The sequence below is a fragment of the Rhinopithecus roxellana genome, chromosome 12 (assembly GCF_007565055.1).
Source record: "Rhinopithecus roxellana isolate Shanxi Qingling chromosome 12, ASM756505v1, whole genome shotgun sequence".
NCBI lineage: Eukaryota > Metazoa > Chordata > Mammalia > Primates > Cercopithecidae > Rhinopithecus > Rhinopithecus roxellana.
This window is the reverse complement of record NC_044560.1, coordinates 134,046,621-134,060,156: the sequence shown is the minus strand read 5'-3', so window position 1 is coordinate 134,060,156 and position 13,536 is coordinate 134,046,621. Positions and strand designations below refer to the sequence as shown.

Here is a 13,536-nt window from a genome sequence, read left to right as displayed (position 1 = left end):
GCCCTAACTTTTGTATTTTTAGTAGGTTTCACCATGTTGGCCAGGCTGATCTCAAACTTCTGACCTCAGGTGATCCACCCGCCTTGGCCTCCCAAAGTAATGGAATTGCAGGCATGAGCCCCCACACCCGGCCAAGTCACTGTCTTTTTGAGGTCACTGTGTACATCTTTGCTCTGATTCCCTGCAAGTTGATCTTAAGTTTCCTCTTCAGGAGGGAGTCTTGCTTCCTCATTTCTGAGTGTGGTCTGGCATGCACATTGAAGGTCCTATGTAAAGGAGAAATGGATGCTGTGGTGAGAGGCACACAGGGCTAGCTCATTCTTTGTCCCTGGCAGTCTCGGAGTCTCGGAAGCACTGTCTCACTGTGCTGTTTCTTTGTCCCCTTGCAGAGAATGCCACAGGTGACCTGGCCACCAGCAGGAATGCAGCAGATTCCTCTGTCCCAAGTGGTAGGTTCTTAAAGAGACCCGCGATGGAGTGAGGCCACCGGATGGGTCATTGTGAAAGGACACTTGTCATTTGGGAACTGTCACAGGCTTCCCTCTCATGGTTCTGTTTACTCAAAATTGGCAAACCAGGGGCTCTGCCTGGGCTGCCGGCTTCTGGCTCCGGCGTCCTTACATGGGGGAGTTTACACTGTCCAGCTGACACAGGGGCCAGGGATCCTGCAGCACTTCCTGGCTGGCCCCCGCCTCCTCCTGGAGGACAGGGGATGGAGGTGGCTGCTGCCCATGAGGCTCAGGCCCCTCCTTGCTGTGCGGGCCTCCAGTTGCTCTGCTGGCCCCACTCCCCACCCACCCTTCTGTCTGCCTGTTCTGCCTCCTCTGCTTCCTTTGTTCCCTGTTGCCATCACTGTCCCCTTCCTTGTGGACATCCTCTGTCCTCTGCCACCCCTGCCTCCCCGCCACTGCAGTGCGTGATCTCAAGATGTGTGTTAGCTTGCTTTGTAGTGCTGGTGGCCGCTGCCCCATTCCTCCTTTATGGTTTAAGGACTCTGCATTGGGCGCTTGGGGTGAGTGGTCCCGATGCACTACCAGGTAGCAAATGCACCCTTGGGTCAGGCCTCAGGCCGTGGGCTCTGGGAGGCGGCCATGGAGGGGGCACTGCACCGCACCCCTGCTGGAGGATGGGGCTCCCCCGGCAGCTGCAATCCACCGAGTGTGCTGTAGCTCAGCAGCTGTTGGGCCGGCTGGCTTACAGAATGCTAGGGCGTTAGGGTGGTCACTTTCCAGCTTTGCTAGGCCAGGAGTCCCATGCCTGTCCTGGCGTTGCTCTGCCTGGCTCCCTGTTTATCCTCTGCTAGCCCCGCCACATGCCTGCTCTGGTTTCCATCCTGTTGGAGCAGAACATGTGCCCCTCACTGTATTAGAAAGTGTGAACAAGACTGTTCCTTATCACATTAGGAGCTATGGCAGGCTTGGTTTCTATAGGAACCCTGAGGTGGCGGCAGGGCCGCCTTATCCAGCACTCTCAGTGTGTGTGTAGAGCCAATTAGGGCTGGGGTGACGTGGCAGAGCCGGCCATGGAAGGGGCTCCACGTCCCTCTTTAAAGGTGTGGTGTCCACACTCCTCAGTGGGCCCTTCCAGACCCAGCCCCAGCTAGGCCCATGGCCGGTGTCCGGCCCAGCCTCCCTAACACAGATGTTTGTGTTTCAGCTCCCAGAAGGCAGGATTCTGATGACCACTCCAGCGATATGTTCAACTATGAAGGTAAAACTCCAAAGAGGCCGGGCGCGGTGGCTCATGCTTGTAATCCCAGCACTTTGGGAGGCTGAGGTGGGCAGATCACGAGGTCAGGATATCGAGACCATCCTAACATGGTGAAATCCTGTCTCTACTAAAAATACAAAAAAGTAGCTGGGTGTAGTGGCACACACCTGTAGTCCTAGCTACTTGGGAGGCTGAGGCAGGAGAATTGCTGAACCTGGGAGGTGGAGGTTGCAAGGAACCAAGATTGCGCCACTGCACTCCAGCCTGGGCAGCAGAGTGAGACTCCGTCTCAAAAAACAAAAAAACTCTGAAGAAACTTACATGTGGGGCAAAACATGTATTCTTAGTTGGGTATTGAGAGACATTTGTGGATTTCCACTGAGGAAGTTGTAGAGCAGGGCTCCCCTCGCAGGTGGTGGCAGCCCCCTGGGGTTGGAGTCAAGGTAACAGGCCCCACGTGGATGCCCCCACCAGTGGGAAGGAGGCTGAGCCTGCAGAGATGTGCTTTAGAGGCACAGCCTGGTGCGTGGCTCTGGGATGTCCATTGTCCCTGCTCCTCTCACCAGCGGCTTGGCTGTGGGCAAGTGGCTGCCGCCCCGCCTCCGTGGCTGCCGCCCTGCCTCAGTGTTCCCACGTATAAAATGAAGGGCCCCAGACAGGTCTCATAGAGACGCAGCCACTGCATGTAAAAGGCCTAGGACAGGACCTGGCAGAGAGCAGTCTTCAAAGCTCTGAAGCCGTCATCCGGACCCGTGGGGCAGCGCATCAGAGCCGCTGCACTGGCCTTGGGTGTGATTTACAGGCTTCTCTACCAGAGAGATGTTTCTCCGTCAGCTGGAGCTGCGAGCCTCCTCAGGCACTTTCTGGCTTGCTTCCCCTCCTTGCGGTCCCTACTAATTTGTATTCCTTGGGCTGTCTTGCTCCCAGAATACTGTGCCGCCAAGGCGGTCACTGGACCTTGCCGTGCGTCCTTCCCACGCTGGTACTTCGACGTGGAGAGGAACTCCTGCAATAACTTCATCTATGGAGGCTGCCGGGGCAATAAGAACAGCTACCGCTCTGAGGAGGCCTGCATGCTCCGCTGCTTCCGTGAGTCTGCGGCCCCTCAGCCCAGGAAGCCCTGCCTTTGAGGACCCTGGGCCATCTCCCCATCCCTAAAATATAAAGGCCTTGGAAATGCTGTTCTTGGGCCCACCAGGGCGGCAAGGCCTCTAAGCCCCAGAAGAGCTGGAATAAAGTCCCTCAGAAAGAGCTCCCCATGGAGGCCCTGGCTTAGGGGATCCCCTGTGGCAGCTCTGTGGAATGGGAGCTGTGAGCTGACCTCAGGCCGTGTGTTCTCTTTCAGGCCAGCAGGAGAATCCTTCCCTGCCCCTTGGCTCAAAGGGTAAGTGGCCCCTTACCCTCCTCCTGCCATCAGCCTGCCTCCTCCCTTCCTTGACTGAGCTCAGCCCCGCCCAGCTGTGGTTTACATTATCCTTCATTGTGAACATCATTTTGGCAGAAAGTCATATTTCTGCGTGAGAATGGCGAGGTGGTGGTTTGTCCCACCATTCAGTGTACACAGTTGGGGCTGGAGTGAGTCAGTCATGAGGCAGGCCCTGCCCAGGTGACGTGGGTGACTGGGGATGAGGTCTTCCTGTTGGGCATTTGAGGACTGCTGCACACGGGCCTGAGACTGGCCTGGGGTGTGGAGGGAGCACTGTTGTGTGGGGCATAAGAGTTGGTCACGGGTGACAGGATGGAGGGCCACGGGCCAGGGTATTTCCCAACACAGTCTGGCCTGAGCAGGAGGCCAGACCTCTGGCCTGTGTTTCTGAGCCTGAGTTGCAGATGATAATGTTGGCACAAAAGACCTGCCATGCCAGTCTGGCCTCTTTCTCCACCTGTTTCCCTGTGAAGGAGCCAGGACCTGGCCTGGGAGTCTATCCTGTTCTAGCAGTGAAGCCTGGTTTGCCAGGCATGGGACTGGGAAGCAAGCGGTCTGGGTCTGGAGGGTGGCCCCAAAAAGGCCAACTCTGCAGCTCCATAGCCACATGGGGGAGGCTGCCACAAGAGGTCACACTCCTTACCTGGAGCCCCTCCTGAAGAAAAGCATCTGAGCTGACCAGTGGGACTGCAGTGGGGCAGACACTATTAAATTTGCTGGCACAGCTCTGAATACACCCTCACTTCCACCCTGACTTCATCCCGCAGCAGCTCTCAACCCTCCCAGCCCCTGCAGGGCTCTGTCTTTCTCTATTGCCAGTCAGCGTGTGTGTGCACAAAGCCCCTAAGGTTTCATGTGTACACACCTGTGCTAAATGTTTTTTACACCCTTGTGCATCTCTTGGCCTGGGGCTCCTGTTCAGGTTGCCCCACGTATCGGGGGAAACTGCACCCCCGATATTCAACGTGGGTTCTTTTCTATTTCCCTAAGTGTCAGCTGGTCTGAGAAATAAAGGGAAAGAGTACAAAAGAGAGATTTTAAAGCTGGGTGTCTGGGGGAGACATCACATGTTGGCAGGTTCCGTGATGCCCCTGAGCTATAAAACCAGCAAGTTTTTATTAGCGATTTTCAAAAGGGGACGGAGTGTACTAATAGGGTGTGGGTCACAGAGATCACATGCTTCACAAGGTAGTGAACTATCACAAAGCAAATGGAGGCAGGGCAAGATCACAGGACCACAGGATGGGGCGAAATTAAAATTGCTCAAGAAGTTTCCACACACATTGTCATTGGTAACATCAGGAGACAGGGTTTGAGAGCAGACAACCTGTCTGACCAAAATTTATTAGGCAGGAATTTCCTCGTCCTAATAAGCCTGGGAGCATTACAGGAGACCAGGGTTTATTTCATCCCTTCGGCTTTGACTGTGAAAGACAGCTGCCCCCAGGGGGGCCGTTCAGAGGCCTACCCTCAGGGGCATATTCTCTTTCTCAGGGATGTTTCTTGCTGAGAAAAAGAATTCAGCAATATTTCTCCTATTTGCTTTTGAAAGAAGAGAAATGTGGCTCTATTCTGCCCGGCTCACTGGCAGTCAGACTTTAAGGTTATCTCTCTTGTTCCCGGAACATTGCTGTCATCCTGTTCTTTTTTCAAGGTGCCCAGATTTCGTATTGTTCAAACATACATGCTCTACAAACAATTTGTGCAGTTAACGCAATCATCACAGGGTCCTGAGGCGACATTCATCTTCCTCAGCTTACGAAGATGACGGGATTAAGAGATTAAAGACAGGCATAGGAGGCCGGGCGCGGTGGCTCAAGCCTGTAATCCCAGCACTTTGGGAGGCCGAGACGGGCGGATCACGAGGTCAGGAGATCGAGACCATCCTGGCTAACATGGTGAAACCCCGTCTCTACTAAAAAATACAAAAAAACTAGCCGGGCGAGGTGGCGGGCGCCTGTAGTCCCAGCTACTTGGGAGGCTGAGGCAGGAGAATGGCGTAAACCCGGGAGGCGGAGCTTGCAGTGAGCCGAGATCCGGCCACTGCACTCCAGCCCGGGCTAGAGCGAGACTCCGTCTCAAAAAAAAAAAAAAAAAAAAAGACAGGCATAGGAAATCACAAGGGTATTGATTGCAGAAGTGATAAGTGTCCATGAAATCTTCACAATTTATGTTCAGAGATTGCAGTAAAGACAGCCATAAGAAATTATAAAAGTATTAATTTGGGGAACTAATAAATGTCCATAAAATCTTCACAATTATGTTCTTTTGCCATGGCTTCAGCCAGGTCCCTCCGTTTGGGGTCCCTGACTTTCCGTAACACTCGAGAGTTGGGCTTTTAGTTCAAAAAGAAGGAACACAGATGGCCACTCTGCTGGCACGCACATAGCATGGCACCTCCTTTTTTGGGGGAATCTCCTTGGTGGCATCTCAGGCAGGCTGTGTCCTCTCTAGCTGCAGTTCTGTACCCTCTCTGGGTTTGGGAGGGGCATTTGGTCCTCAGCCTGAGCCCACCTGGATTCCCCAGGCCCTTGGTGAGCCCCACTCTGGCTGCAGCTCCCCTTGCCTGGCCCATCCTGAGGCCCCTCTCTTGTCCTCAGTGGTGGTTCTGGCAGGGCTGTTCGTGATGGTGTTGATCCTCTTCCTGGGAGCCTCCATGGTCTACCTGATCCGGGTGGCACGGAGGAACCAGGAGCGTGCCCTACGCACTGTCTGGAGCTCCGGAGACGACAAGGAGCAGCTGGTGAAGAACACATATGTCCTGTGACTGCCCTGTCGCCAAGATGACTGGGGAAGGAAGGGGAGACTATGTGCGTGCTTTTTTAAATAGAGCGATTGACTTGGATTTGTGCGATCATTAGGGCTGAGGTCTGTTTCTCTGGGAGGTAGGACGGCTGCTTCCTGGTCTGGCAGGGGTGGGTTTGCTTTGGAAATCCTCTAGGAGGCTCCTCCTCGCATGGCTGGTGGTCTGGCAGCAGCCCCGAGTTGTTTCCTCGCTGATAGATTTCTTTCCTCCAGGTAGAGTTTTCTTTGCTTATGTTGAATTCCATTGCCTCTTTTCTCATCACAAAAGTGATGTTAGAACCATTTCTTTTGTTTGTCTGATTTATGGTTTTTTTAAGTATAAACAAATGTTTTTTATTAGCATTCTGAAAGAAGGAAAGTAAAATGTACAAGTTTAATAAAAAGGGATCATCCCCTTTAAAATAAATTTCAGCATGTACTTTATTTATGGGAGTCCCAGTTTCAGCCCTACCAAAACGATCACATTATTTGAGGTGTCCCATTCTAGAAACAGACCCCTCAAAATAGCGTCTTTCGGATCTTTTTGAATGAATCCACAAGATGAAATAAATGTCCTATTATTGAGTGCCCGTGAACTTTCACCAGACCACACTTAGCCTCACCACCTGTGAACGCTGATATTTTCTTACTCTATTTCACTTTGTAAAACTTCTGGCTACAACCCTCTGCACTGATCTTGATGCCCCACTATGGACTGTAGCCCACACCTTGAAGCACTGCCCTCGAGGGCGCAGGAGGGGTGCGTGCTCTCCAGGCCTCGAGGACCAAGACCTTCCGGGGTTGGAGGGGCTTAACCGAGTCCTTGTGGCGTCCATGACGCTTCTCCTCTCATGGTTCTGTGCTCTCTGCATCTTGGAGGGGTGGTGGGAGGGCCCTCTAGGTCAGGCCTTGCACTGCCTGCACTGGGCTTTTCTGTCAAGTCTCCCATATGCCCCTGTGTGGGAACGGGGACAGAGCGCACTGCCCGGCTGAATTTGGCCTCCAGGCCCAATCCTGCTGCCACCTGTGGGTGTTCCTTTCCCAACACTAGACTCTAGAAGCCCCTTTTCTCCCTTCTCCATTCCAACAAGGAGGTCCTGGGGTACAGGCATCTGGGCACCCCATGAGGTCAGGCTGGACTCTACTGGCCTCGGAGACACAGGAGGAGCAGCCAGGTGCAGTGCCACAGGCCAGACAGTGCTTTTGACTGCTTGGAACCAAAGAACTCATCCCTTGGCCCTTCCTAGAAATCCCTTAGGGCTTAAAAATCTCTTTCAGAAGCAAATTGAGCAAATAGCTGATCTGCTCCTGCCCCACTTCCCCCACCCACAGCAGATGCTGCAAAGGGATCCTGGTGTGTCCTCCCAGCTAAGCCCCACAGGCCTCAGCCCGCTCTCCAGTGGTCATTGCAGCTGGCTCAGGGTTGGTGAGCAAGTGGAATCTACTTAACACGTCCCAGACAAATCAGACACCAGGGGTCCTGGTGAGCCTGTGGCCCAGGGAAAGAGGTCCTGGGAGTTAGGAGCCTCTCCACCATGCAGCACTGTGGGTGCGGCCCCTAACCCCTGCAAGCCTGCAGAGTCCGCACTTGCGCCTCTGCCTGGCAGGAGCATTTCTTCACCGACTCCAATATAGGCTGTCTCCTATCTTGGTCATGTTAAAAAAAAAAAAAAAAAAAAAAAGTTGTGCCTTTGGAACTTTTCAAAAACTTGAGAATTGGCTGGGTGCAGTGGCTCACACCTGTAATCCCAGCACTTTGGGAGACTGAGGTCAGGAGTTCCAGACCAGCCTGGCCAACATGGTGAAACCCCCTCTCTACTAAAAGTACAAAAAATGAGCCAGGTGTGGTGGCAGGCGCCTGTAATTCCAGCTACTGGGGAGGCTGAGGCAGGAGAATTGCTTGAACCTGGGAGGCGGAGGTTGCAGTGAGCCGAGATTGCGCCATTGCACGGCAGCCTGGGTGACAGGGAAGACTTCGTTTCAAAACAAAAAAAACTTGAGAATCACTTAATTCCACCATAATAGGAAGTTAGATGAAGGGAATTCTCTGAAGCCCAGTTGAGCTTCTGTAGGTTTCTAGTACAATGAGCCTTTATATGTTTCTAGTGCAGAAGCTGCTGCTCTGTGACCTGCTTCTCCTGCCTAAACCTGCCCCTTTATTCTCGCGGCAAGGGAGGCCCCGGCCCCACTGCTCCTGGCAGCTCGACTCCATCCGGGCCTCTGGACTCTTTCCAGGGCGACTGGTGGGCCTCACCGCAGCAGACACTCTTCAGGCTGTTGCTGCTGTGGCCCTTGAAGCTCAGCTGTGTCATGTGTTCAACTCTCGGGGCCTCTTATGGCCTGACAAAGGCCCTCTTTTTGTTGCAAAGGCTGCCCAACAGTGGGTCAGTGGCCAAGGCATTCAGTGGCCACTTCACATCCCTGTCCCCTTTGGGCTGCTGGCACCGTTGAGAGGTGAAATGGGCTTTATAAAAAATCAACTCATTGGTTGTCTGAGTGCAGTGGTGTGACAAGTAATTGATCACAACCAGTTACAGAGTTCTTTGTTCCTTCTGCTGCTTCACTTGACCAGCCGGAAAAAAATCAGCTCACCAAAAATATAAATCAACTCAGAGCTTCTCACTCGCCTTTTTGCTGGTCCACACACTTGAGAAAGGCAGACAGTGTGGCTGTCCCCAGAAAGGGTTCCCCTAGGCCATCTCCTGGGTAAAGATCAGGACAAAGGGCTTGGGGGTTATACAAACTCATAAACATTAGGGGCCCAGTGCAGTGGCTCATGCCTGTAATCCCAGCGCTTTGGGAGGCTGAGGCAGGTATATCACTTGAATCCAGAAGTTCGAGGCCAGCCTGGGCAACGTGGCAAAACCCATCTCTACGAAAAAAAATTAGCCAGGCATAGTGATGCATGGCTGTACTCCAGTTACTAAGGAGGCTGAGGTGGGAGGATCGCTTGAGCCCAGGAGATCGAGGCTGCAGTGAGACATGATTGCACCACTGCACTCCAACCAGGGCAACAGAGCAAGACCCTGTCTCAAAAATATATATATAAATTGGCTGGGTACAGTGGCTCACACCTGTAATCCCAGCACTTTGGGAGGCCAAGGCAGGCGGATCGCTTCAGGTCAGGAGTTCGAGACCAGCTTGGCCAACATGGTGAAACCCCATCTCTACTAAAAATACAAAACTTAGCGAGGCGTGGTGGCACACGCCTATAGTCCCAGCTACTTGGGAGGCTGAGGCAGAATTGCTGTAACCCGGAAGGTGGAGTTTGTAGTGGGCTGAGATTGCACCGTTACACTCCAGCCTGGGTGACAGAGTGAGACTCTTTCTCAAAAAAATAAACAGGCCAGGCGCAGTAGCTCGTGCCTGTAGTCCCAGCACTTCGGGAGGCCGAGGCGGGCGGATCATGAGGTCGGGAGATCAAGACCATCCTGGTTAACACAGTGAACCCTGGTGGGAGAATGGCGTGAACCTGGGAGGCGGAGCTCGCAGTGAGCCGAGATCGCGCCACTGCACTCCAGCCTGGGCGATAAAGCAAGACTCCATCATTCATAAATAAATAAATAAATAATCATTCCTGGGTATGTGTGCCTCTTTCTTCCCCCAGCGTTAAGCCCAGGCCTGCCTGATGGGTGCAGCCTCCAGAGGGCAGGCCCACCAGAACGGGACCTATGGGGCTTGGCGTTAGTTCATGTTCTGCCCTTGGGACTCTCCTGGACTCACTCTTCCTAGGTCCCGAAGACAGCGGCCACTTGGTCGAGTGTCCTGTTTGCCAAGTCTCCCTACAGTGTCTCATATCAGACAACGTGAGGGAAAGCCTAAGTCTCTCAATTTGTAAAAATGCCCATGTTCCATTCACATCTGACTCTTCCAAAACCAAGTCTGGGTGTGAGTAGATGGTGAAAGAAGAAGTGAAGTGGTACTTCCTGGGGTGGGATTCAGACTGATTTCATGTCCTTGGAGGGAGAGCAACAACCCGGCACCTGGGGAGGAAACACCTTAGACCCCAGGAGGTTGAGGGGTGGGGAGGGTGCAATCCTCCCTCTGGCCTCCAGACCCAGCACTGCTGCTTGGCCAGACTGTCACCTGGTCCTCCTGAGTCCAGCAGCATCTGCAGCTGCTATTCTGACCCACTGTAAGAATAGCCGGCGCAGCAGCTCAGGCTTGTAATCCCGACACTTTGGGAAGCCAAGGCGGGCAGATCACTTGAAGTCAGGAGTTCGAGACCAGCCTGGCCAACATGGTGAAACCCCATCTCTACTAAAAATACAAAAATTAGCCGGGCATGGTGGCGCATGTCTGTTATCCCAGCTACTCGGAAGGCAGAGGCACGACCATCGCTTGAACCTGGGAGACGGAGGTTGCAGCGAACTGAGACTGTACCACTGGCACTCCAGCCTGGGCGACAGAGTGAGACTCTGTCTCAAAAAAGCAAACAACAACAACAAAAAACCCACACTAGTAGACATGGCCAGTCTAGCGCCATTCTGCACCTGAAGCCATCAATGGCAGCTCCTGAATGTGGGGCCCTCTCTCCCGACACACAAGATGTTTCTAAACCTAGGGACAGGCCCAGCCTTGTTCCAGTCTGGCTGGTACAAAATCATAGGCTTCTGATGCCCAAGGAGCCCTGAGCTCTACACCATGTAGTAATGGAGCCTGCAGCTCAGTAGCACTGCCCGTGGGGCTTAACCGAACCAATGCTGTGGTGTTCCAAGTGATGTTTCCCAGTTCCTGCCTGGGCACAGTGCTCACACCTGTAATCCCAGCACTTTGGGAGGCTGAGATGGAAAAATTGTTTGAGCCTGGGCGGTCAAGGCTGCAGCGAACCATGCTCACAGTGCTACCACTGCACTCCAGCCTGGGGCAACAGAGCAAGACCAGACCCCATCTCTAAAAACAACAATTCCTGAGCTGGGCACCCTGGACCCCTCAGGCTGTGTGTTTGCATGTGGGAAGGCCCACAGAATGTCTCTCCTCTGGGAAGGAAGTAGCTTTTTGGGTTTGTAATGACAGGCAATGACAGCAAAGATCAGCAGGTCAGACTTGACTCCCTTGTGTGAGTCCTAATGAAGTGCTCCCCAACCTTTCTGGCACCAGGAACTGGTTTTGTGGAAGACAGTTTTTCAACAGACCAGGGCAGTGCAGAGTAGAGGGTGGTTTCTTGATGAAACTTCCGCCTCAGATCATCAGGCATTAGATTCTCAGAAGGAGGCCGGGCGCGGTGGCTCACACCTGTAATCCCAGCACACTGGGAGGCCGAGGTGGGTGGATCACTTGAGGTCAGGAGTTTGAGACCAGCCTGGCCAACATGACAAAACCCCATCTCTACCAAAAATACAAAAATGAACTGGGTGTGGTGACACACTCCTGTAATCCCAGCACCTCGGGAGGCTGAGGCATGAGAATCACTTGAACCCGGGAGGCAGAGGTTGCAGTGAGCCGAGATCGCACCACTGCACTCCAGCCTGGGCAACAGAGTGAGACTGTGTAATAAAAAATAAAAAAATAATTAAGGAGCATACAGCCTAGATTCCTTGCATGCACAGTTCACTATAGGGCTTGTGCTCCTATGAGAATCTGATGCCGCTGCTGATTTGACAGGAGGTGGAGCTCAGGCGGTGATGCTCACTCGCCTGCTGCTCACCTGCTGTGCATCCAGGTTCCTATGAGCTGTGGAGCAGTACTGGTCTGTGGCCTGGGGTTGGGGACCCCTGTCCTAGTGAATAGGAGACTATGTCCGGGATGTCTGAAATAAGACTTGCTGGTCCCCTCGCCCCTGGAACCCGGTGGCATGGTTGAGGTTAATGCTGCAGATTGGAGTCCGGTTGATCATAGATGCTTAATGAGATGCTGTATGAAACAACACACTTGGCCACAGCCTCTGTTGGTCAGATTCTTCAGAGTGGAAGCAGAATGACACATTCATTCACTTTATCAGCAGCTAAGGCGGTAGAGGGGGGTCTCTCGGCTCCTACAGGTCTTGCTGAGTGTGCCAGGAATGCATGACCCTGATAACTCTCTCCCCTGTTGTTTTTTTTTTTTTTTTTGAGACAGTTTCACTGTGTCGCCTAGGCTGGACTACAGTGGTGCAATCTAAGCTCACTGCAACCTATGCCTCCCGGGTTCAAGTGATTCTCTTGCCTCAGCCTCCTGAGTAGCTGGGATTATAAGGGACACACCACCAGGACCGGCTAATTTTTGCATTTTTAGTAGAGATGGGGTTTCACCATGTCGGCCAGGCTGGTCTTGAACTCCTGACCTCAAGTGATCTACCTGCTTCAGCCTCCCAAGGTGCTGGGATTACAGGGGTGAGCCACCACGCCTGGCCTCCCTTGGTCATTTCTTGGGGTTGTGTTTGCAGCAAGCACCTTGAGGGGGTGAGGGCAGGCTGGGGATAGCCAGGTAGGTCCCCAAGCTTAGCATGCCTCTTTCATAACAACCCACTCCCTGTGCAGCTGTCCATCTGGGTCCCCAGCTCTGCCTCCACAGCCTGGGGGAAACCCACACATGCTGGCGCCTATGCTGCTTCGTGTGAGCAGGAAAGCCTTTGTCTCTGACCCTGGAGTTTCTTTTTTTTTTTTTTTTTTTTTTTTTGAGGCGGAGTCTTGCTCTGTCACCTGGACTGGAGTGCAGTGGCCAGATCTCAGCTCACTGCAAGCTCCGCTTCCTGGGTTTACGCCATTCTCCTGCCTCAGCCTCCCGAGTAGCTGGGACTACAGGCGCCCGCCACCTCGCCCGGCTAGTTTTTGTATTTTTGGTAGAGATGGGGTTTCACTGTGTTAGCCAGGATGGTCTCGATCTCCTGACCTCGTGATCCGCCCGTCTCGGCCTCCCAAAGTGCTGGGATTACAGGCTTGAGCCACCGCGCCCGGCCAACCCTGGAGTTTCAAGGCTTCTCCCAGCATTTTCGAAATAGTAAGAGGCTCACATAGTAGCCTGTTAAGTGGAATCAAATCAGATCCGAGACCCAGCAGTCCGCTGAGTGGAGGCCAAGCTTGGGCCTTTCCAGTTGGGTTGTTAGCCCCTTGGCACTTCCCAGGGACGGTCCGTGGAGATTTCCTGACAATCAGGATCCCAGAACATCAAGGGTCAGAGCAAGACTGGCTGTGGTCAGAGGGCCAGTCCAGAGCTTTCGTCTTCTGGGAAAGGAAACTGGGTCCCTGTATACTGTGTGCTTAAGGTCATCTGTCTGCTGAGATGTGGTTGATTTCAAAGAAAACATTCAGGAACAGGGATTATGGTGTTTACAGAACCAAGGCACTCTCTTCCTGTAAACTTCAAGAAAGAAACCCAACCAACCTTGCTGCAGCTGCTTTTCCAGTCCACCCATCAGCCCTCGGGCATGCAGGAGTGTGAGACCCGCTGGGAGGACGAGACAGTGCACTCCTTGGTCCCACACCGTCTTGGCTTCTCAACATAGTTAAATTGACATTCAGAAATCTTCCTAAATGGCAGAGATTAAGTAAAAGCTTTCAGGGTTAGAGTGACCCCCAGAAGGATGGCTGTTGGTGAAATGTTAGAGAAGGGGTAAGCTGACCTAGCAGTGGATGATGTCAATATCGCTGCCAGTCGGAAACACAGGTCCCTTTTTCCTACGGGGGAGAAGGCACTGT

At 53.1% G+C, this 13,536-nt stretch overlaps 1 protein-coding gene across 1 annotated transcript in view; it reads left to right on the top strand.

Moving 5' to 3' along the window:
• Positions 1-6,363, top strand: part of SPINT2 (serine peptidase inhibitor, Kunitz type 2) — a 35,051-nt gene extending 28,688 nt beyond the window's left edge. Inside the window, exons 3-7 of the mRNA XM_010385700.2 lie at positions 390-449; positions 1,657-1,710; positions 2,638-2,799; positions 3,056-3,094; positions 5,737-6,363. Coding sequence (XP_010384002.1) covers positions 390-449; positions 1,657-1,710; positions 2,638-2,799; positions 3,056-3,094; positions 5,737-5,903 — 482 coding nt within the window. The 3' untranslated portion in view covers positions 5,904-6,363. The remainder of the gene's footprint in view (positions 1-389; positions 450-1,656; positions 1,711-2,637; positions 2,800-3,055; positions 3,095-5,736) is intronic.
• Positions 6,364-13,536: the final 7,173 nt, after the last annotated feature.